Source organism: Lynx rufus, unplaced genomic scaffold (genome assembly GCF_022079265.1).
Source record: "Lynx rufus isolate CCGP_SWC_20201006 ecotype Redwood Valley unplaced genomic scaffold, mLynRuf1.p SCAF_3, whole genome shotgun sequence".
NCBI lineage: Eukaryota > Metazoa > Chordata > Mammalia > Carnivora > Felidae > Lynx > Lynx rufus.
In genome coordinates this window covers 40,270,872-40,278,525 of record NW_025814845.1, presented here as the reverse complement: position 1 = coordinate 40,278,525, position 7,654 = coordinate 40,270,872, and the positions used below count along the sequence as shown (strand labels likewise).

General features: G+C 55.1%; 1 protein-coding gene across 1 annotated transcript; it reads right to left on the bottom strand.

Annotated features, from left to right (window-relative positions):
- Positions 1-243: 243 nt before the first annotated feature.
- Positions 244-1,845, bottom strand: GSX2 (GS homeobox 2). The gene is made up of 2 exons (XM_047091010.1): positions 1,269-1,845; positions 244-584 (listed from the first exon to the last, which is right to left on the bottom strand). The coding sequence occupies exons 1-2, from the start codon at positions 1,843-1,845 to the stop codon at positions 244-246; spliced, it is 918 nt and encodes a 305-aa protein (XP_046946966.1).
- Positions 1,846-7,654: the final 5,809 nt, after the last annotated feature.

Genomic DNA, 7,654 nt, shown 5'->3' with positions numbered 1-7,654 from the left:
TTGAATCTAGATTATTTACATTGAAAAAAAAAACGATCTATAACTTCGAGTGGAGCTTCAAACGTATAGGTCAAGGAGGAGATGCGAAGGGTCAGGCCAGACTACTCCGCTCGGCCAGTACTCAGCTCCCTCCTTCTCCAAATGGGACCACGCAGTGGCTGAGGATCTGGCGCCCTGCGTGCCAGGCGCGTTGGTGGCGTGGGGGCTGCCAGGAGCGTGTGGTGCGGCGGAGGCATCCCTCCCTCACAAGGGAGAAATCTCCTTGTCATCATTGGCCGAGGCCGGCGACAGGGAGTCCTCATCCTCCGAGCGCGGGTAGTGTGCCTGGCTGCCGACACACTTGCAGCCCGCGTGACTGTTCCTCTGTGTGCCCTTCCCTTCCTTCTTATGCTTCACCCGGCGGTTCTGAAACCAGATTTTCACCTGTTTCTCCGACAGGTTCAGGTAGGTCGCGATTTCGATCCTCCGGAGCCGAGACAGGTACATGTTGGAGGAGAATTCCCGCTCCAGCTCCAGGAGCTGCGTGCTGGTGAACGCCGTCCTCATCCTCTTGCCATTGGGTACCTGGCTGGCGTCCGAGCCCCCTGCAGACCGGCCAAGAGAGGGCAGAGAGGTCATTCTCGGATGACGTGTTCCCACCCCACGCGCCATCCCTTGGAAGGGACGCCTCTCAAGGACCCTCCCGCGGAGCTCAACCAAACACCTGTATCCATCCCTCACCCCTTCCCATTCCACGGCACTTCGTTACTCAGCACGGAAGGACAGAGACGCCCAAAGCAAGTGAAGGAAGGCCTTTGCTGTGCGAGATGTAAAGTCAGAGGCTTAAAGGAGGGGTCGGGGCTTGCGCTGTCCGGTCGTCTCCCTTCAAGCCCAGCAGAGAGGCAAGCAGGCTTAGCCCAGAGCATCGAAACGCTTCAGCTAGCCTCGACGACGGACTGCCACACCGAAATTCCAACATGCCCACCCCAAACCCTCACGCAGTTAGCCTTCGCTTTCTCAGCCCTCGAGTGCGAGGTCCCAAAGGCCCCGATACTGTGCAAGACTCGGACACCAGGTAGCGGGCGTGAAAGCACCAGGCTGCTTGGAGAGGTTCGAAGCTAACTTCCACTTTCGTGGAACTTCTGGGGACGTCTCCACAGTTACACGAAAAGCCCCTCCTCCCACCCCACCCCGCCCCCCAGGCTGCCACTTCCTCCCCTGGAGGCGGAAAGTTTGCTCCCGGGAGCCGCGAAGGCGCGGCGCGCAGGTGCCCAGAGACCCCACCCTACCCATGGTGAGGCAGTGGAATCTCCGCGGGTCCCCTACGTTGTAGGTGGTGGCGGCACAGACAGGTGCGTGGTGCTGAGGGTGCCCCAAGGCCGCCGCGGCCGCCGCCGCGGCCGCCGCGGCTGCGGCAGCGGCGGCCGAGCCTGGCTGCTGGGGCTGATGGTGGTGATGGTGGTGCTGCGGCGGGTGGTGATGATGGTGCGCGTGGCTCACGCGCGGGCAGAACTGCGCGTCCCCAGGACCCGAAGAGAACTGACTCTTGAGCAGGGGCAGGGTCCCGGCGCCCCCCGGCGCTCCCCCACCACTCCCGGCCCCTGATCCCCCCGCCCCGGCGCCCCCGCCGCCGGAGCCCGCCGGCCCACGAGAGGAGTGCAGGTGCGAAGTGACGCAGAGTGGGCAAACGCAGAACGCGCCACTCTTGCGGGACGGGCAGCCGGGCCCCGACACAGACATCACCAGCGGGGATGGCATGCCCAGCGGGATGAAGAAATCTGGCCCGGGGTGCGGCTCAGGCAGCGAGGGCGCGGGCCGCGAGGAGTCCTTGATGATGAGCGAGTCGACATAGAAGGAGCGCGACATGTCGGGAGGGGTGGGTGGGTGGCTGGAGGGCCCGGTGGCCGGCGCTGGCGCCCCCTCCCCTCTCCTGTTCTGAGCTCTGCCCCGGCTGCGGCGCGGACGCAGGCGGTCAAGCCCTTGGGGACGCGGAGGTGTTCGGCGTCTGGGCTGCGAACAAAGGGGTCCCTGGAGAGGGCTGGTCCTCACGTCCCCCGCCCGGCGCCCCGGCTCCGGGATTTTATAGCCCCCACCCCGGCACGTGATGCTGCAGAGTACCGCTCGGCTCAGGCTCCTCAGCAGCTCCCCACCCTCGGGATAGGCTGCCCGAGTCACAACAGAAGCGGCGAGGAGGGGCGGGCGCGCTGCAGGGAAGAACTCGAGGGAGGGGGAAGGGGGGGACTTTGCAAAGTGTAGGTTTTGTGAATTTCGCGGGGACGCCGGCCTCCTCCCCCTCTTTCTCCACGCTTTCTCGAGAAATCAGAGCTGCATCCCCCATTCTACCCCTTTCCCTGGCTTGGGCCCCAGCCCAACTCTTCCCCACGCCCGGCCGAAAAGCGCCCCAGGTGGGGACCTTGAGGCCTTTGTAATAGGGATGCCCAATGCTCCCTGCCCTTCTGTACCAGCCGAGGCTGAGGCGCTGTAAAGTGTGAGGCCTGCAGTTTGGAGCACGACCGTGTGGGCGGCGGACTGGCAGTAGCCCAGCCCGGGATCGTGGTTTGCACCACGGACACGCGCGCGCGCGCGCGCACACACACACACACACACACACACACACACACACACAGTCCCCCAGCATTTGGACTTGGCCACAGTCATTCAGGTGGTTAGTTCGTGACGGATCCGGGGCGTACCATTGAGGCCTCCCAGCTAAGAAGCTGCCGAGCTTTTCATTCGAATGCTTGAGAAGCTCCAAGATGCCTTTGCACTTGGGGCTTCCCTGGGGCCGCTGGGATCAGCGACACTTCCTCGCGCTCCTTTGTAATCGGCAGCATGCCCTGTGGCGGAGAGAGGCGTTGAAGCATCACTCTCCTTTCTCCAAGCCGATGCGTTTCCCGGGACACCCCTGCAAACTCCATCCCAATGATTTTGGAGAGAGGACCCAAACCCTAGCCCTCCTGGAGACTGGGCAGGGCTTGGGGAAGGCCTTTGCTCTGGGTCCCGCCACTTCCTGCCCCTTTACATTTCACAGCCTGACCTTGGGCGGCTGGCAGACTAACCAGCAAGCACTCTCCACGCTGCACCCCTTTAAAAGCTGAGAGAGGCTGAAGGGATTTGACCTACGGGAGGAATCCTGCCTCAGGATGGGAGAAGTGGCTTGGTAAAGGAAATCTGGGGGGCACCGTCTTCAGTGGAAGATGTGTATTAGGGGCTGTGTGACAGAAGGTGGCTGTCAAGCTAGGGGCTGTTGATCGTTGGGGAAGGTGAGGTCTCCCCCCCCCCCCCCCCGCTGGAGAAAATCTGGTCGGGGTAGGGAGCAAGCAATAGAGTCTGATCCTTTTTCCCAAACAGCAGACTTCAGACCTGAGTTCACACTGGTGTTAAGAAACTTGGGGACGAGACTCCCTCCACCTGTGAGAACCAAGTGCCCAAATCCCAGGGGAGCAACAGCTTCTCCGCTGGAGGCATGGCCACCTCTCTGCCCTCTGTCTCTTCTCTCCCCTTTTTCATCTCTGGGACAGTTTCTCTTGCCTGCCGGAGAAGTGTAATTGCGTTGTATGGACGCCCCGCTCTGGGGAGCCCAGGATTTATGGATGGCAATTAAAGTTTTATGAATTGCAGCTGAGGCTGGTTATTGAGCTATTTGAATGTGATTAGAATTCAATTAGAAAGCGGTTAGTGGACGGTGGGTCTCCAGAGTGTAAACAGACAGCTATTCCAGAAATGTGCTAATCCAACATCTTGTGACAACAATTAAGGAGTCTCAGGGCTTAACTCAGGGCAGCTCAGCTGTAACTACTTTTGTACCACAAGGTTTGACGATGCAGCCATCACAGACGTTCAGCCTCAACCCGGCCTGCCTGCCCACCCGCCCTCGCTCCAGTCGGGAGGACGCAGCTAGTCCCGAAATCATTCCAACCCTGAGAACTCTGGAAGCTCAACCACTAAGGGATGTTTGATAGCTGGGTGTTTTTTAAAGGCCTAAATTGTCCAAATAGGTGACATGATTTTCCCATTCACTTTGCAAGTGTGTGTATGTATATTTGTATGTGCACATATATGTATATATACACTTTTAAAAATTTATCTAATACATACCTATATGTATGTATTTATTCACTTTGTGAGTGCTCAAAGTAATAACTTTTCCCTCTCCTTTTTCGTCTTCTGGGTTAGGTAGTAGGTTATCTGAGGTTTGTTTTGGGCTTACCGTTTGGGTCACTGTGTTCTCAGTGGTTCTGGGTATGCTCACTCTAGAATCCCCATGTTGATGTGCTGGAATGTGTGCTTATAGAAGGCCCAATTTTACTTTAGAGAATCCTAATTATGAAGCTCGAACAACTAATTTAACTTCTGTATAAGTATGGAAACATCCAGTTGGAGTGCTAAGGAATTTTGCAAAAAGTGAGAGGCCCAGGGGGAGTGGGGGTCACTTAGGGCTGCAAGGGGTACAGTAGCTTGGGGCCAGACTGGGGCTGAAAGCAGACCATGTCAGAGAAACCTGCTTGTAAGAGGACCTGGTGAAATTGCTTGAGCCTTCGTGATGAACACAGGGCGATGTATGGCAGTGCTGAGTCACTGTATTGTCCACCTGAAACTAACATAACATTGTATGTTAACTAAATGCAATTAAAAACATTTTTAAAGTAAATTGCTCAGAAAAATAAATACATTGCTCAAGCCCACCAAAAGCAAGTCTTTTGGGGTCACGTTCCACATTGGAGGTTCACAGGTTCTTCTCATTAATTCTCTTTGGCTCTCTCAGTTTCCCTCTTTCTCTTTAGCCCTATCTTCAGAAGTTGGCCCCACTGTGCCTTGCCACCCCCACTCCCAAAAGAAGCCTACCCTCCATGGCCCTGAGCAGCTACCAGCCAGACCCTTCCCCAGGATAGCAGAACCTCGAACCTGCTCAAAGCAGAAGGGGACCCCTGGGCAGCCCGTCAGTGTGCCCCCACCGTGCCCCTGCTGCCACGCAATTTTATTTCTCAGTGATTCTGTCCGATAAAATTTCATCGTCCATTAAGTAATCCCTGAAATGAGAGCTCTTATGAGCCTATAATGAGCTCTAATTGCCACGACTCGGGGAGCCACGTGGAAGGATTTATTCGGTATTAAGCAGTCGGGTACAGAGTACAGGCTGTTACCTAAGCCATTACTTTCATAATTCAAGGAGAAAATTAGTTCTTTTAAGGGGAGGGGGGACCCTTTGATTTCCTCTCTTTTGCTGGGATGACAGAGGATGGCTTTGTCTTCCTTGAGTGCAAGACAATGTCACAGATATGAAGGTAACAAAACTGTCCCGTCCTCTCCCCCTAACACACACCAGTCAGGGTACCCCACCCCTACCCTCAAATGAGAAAAAAAATCAAAGCAGTTTAGAGGTGCCGTCTTCTTGCCCCTGGATCCTCCAACTTGAGCCTGGAGGAGCAGTTTCCTCCTAGCTCAACCTTGAGATTTCAATTCTTGGTTGTAGCTTTCGAGAAGTGTTCCAGTACTTCCCCCATCCAGGGTCACACCTGACCGGACCTCACATTCCCCTCTTGCTTCCCACTCTTTCTATTTCCTTTCATGGGCAAAGTCAGGAAAAGCAAAGAATGTGGACTTAGCCGTTGCTTATTCCACAGGCCCTAGAGTTCTGACCTACTGATGTGCTTAGCTGTTTTTCCATCCGTAACTCCCACATTGTCTTTCCCTCTGCACCCCCTCCAAAGTACTCCCCCCCCCATCCCCAGTCCTCCTTTTTCCTCTCAGTTTTAGCATTTGCTTACACGGTTCTTCTGCCCCAAACGGAGGCCGAGAGCAGGGCGGGACAGCCCAGGAGTCGGCGGGGCCGGCCTCGGATTTATTTGCTCCTCTTACATTGATTTCATATTAGTTTCCAAAGCGATGAATGATCTCAAAGCTGGGTTTTGTTAGCCGAACACAAACAGGAGACAGGACTTACTTGCCCCCAGCTCCCTTTAATGAGGTCATTATCAAAGCGTGAACAAGTCTATGAATGTTTTATTGAAAGCGCATCGTTAACTTGTATCCATCCTTTTCTCCGAGTGGCATTGTGATATTGCTGTCTGTGGCACATCTTACCCGATATAGCCCGAGATTTCCCCATTCTCTGTAACCAGGCAACCCTTTCTGAATACCCAAAAATTGAAAAGAACCGCTTAGTCTTCAAGAAAGTCCTCAATAATAGTGGAAAAGAACAAAGATCCAGGAGACAACAAAATGCCACAGGGGTGACTTTTCATGAGCAATTATCTCTCATTAATCAGAAGAACAGCTGCAATATTAATTTTCTCTCTTTCTTCCTCTCTTTTCACAGTCCCCAACATTTGAATAATCATAAATTTTGATTTTATGAAGGAGTCACATTTTCAGGGGCTGGAGGAAAGCAGCTACCTAGGTGAAGACAAGCAGAAAAACGCTCTCATTTTTTGTTTGTTTGTTGGGGTAAAGCTGCCGACAAAGCAAACTGAAAAAAATAAAAATAAAAACAAGAGGGATATACTAGAGAAAATGGCCCTGCCCCCCCCCCCTTTCTTCTAGATGGCGGCTTAGAATCAGGACTGTTTTCCCGCGCCGCCCCCTGACAACTCCCGCTCCCTCCCTTCTTCCCCCTGCCCAGACCCGGTCCCCAGTGCTGCTCTGAACTGGGCGGAGGGAAGCGTCCCCGGCGTCTGGCGTGGGAGTTTCAGCCGGGTTTCTGCCCGTTTAACTTGCAAACGTGAAGCCAAGCGTTGTCGATCTGACCAAAGAGACACTCTTTGGGCGTAACTCGCATTGTGGCCATCAAAAGCCCGCCAGCCTTGGATGAACTGAGACGTGCATTCAGCAGAAATGGGGCGCTCGCTCTCCTTTCAGGGGCCGGAGAGGCGATTGTTCACAGACGTGTAGCTGGGGTGGAAAACGAGGGTCCCCAGATAAGGCTGTAACCTACAAACCGGACTGGGGGGTGGGGGAGTTCAAAGAATCTCATTAAAGCCGAGGCTGCAATTAGCAAATACACACTCAGAGAATCTAAGCCTCTCTTGAAAAGCCTGGAGTCGGGATGAAAGCAGGGCACTTAGGAGTCAGCCCCCACATTCCTACGCTGGCAGCGTGAAGAGGGGCCGGTGCCCGGCTCTGCCTTCAGCTGCGCGACTAGTGTTATTTCTAACGCAGCGCCCGGCCAGCGCCTTGCGCGGAGAGGGCAGGCTGCGGGCCGCGTGTTCACCCACCGCCAAAAAGTGGTCTTGCTTCTGCCTAGTGCGCATTCAGAGCGGAGGGGCCATTGAGAAACCTCAGTTCGCCTTTGTGCTCGCCACAGGCGCGAGAGTTCAATTCGGCCCCCGGAGAAGGGGGTGGGAAGAGGCTTGTGGGAAAGGAGTGAGGAGTCTGGCTCAGAATTTCGGGAGCGGCCCGGGCTCCGTACCCTCTGAACAGAGTTTTGGTGACACCGAGGGCCTGCCACACAGCCCCTCTGCTCCCCGCCTCACCTTAATTGACATTCGCCCCCCCCCAATCCTTAAGCCTAACAGGACATCCCTCCCCCACCCTTAAAGCTCTCCTCTGTCATCCGAATAAAATTTATTGAGCGCCTACTCGGTGCCCAGCGTGTGCTAGCCCCTGCGGGGAGCACGCCTGAAAAGGCGAGGACTGGATCCAATAGAATATTGTTTCATTTCGGTAACAATGGCCT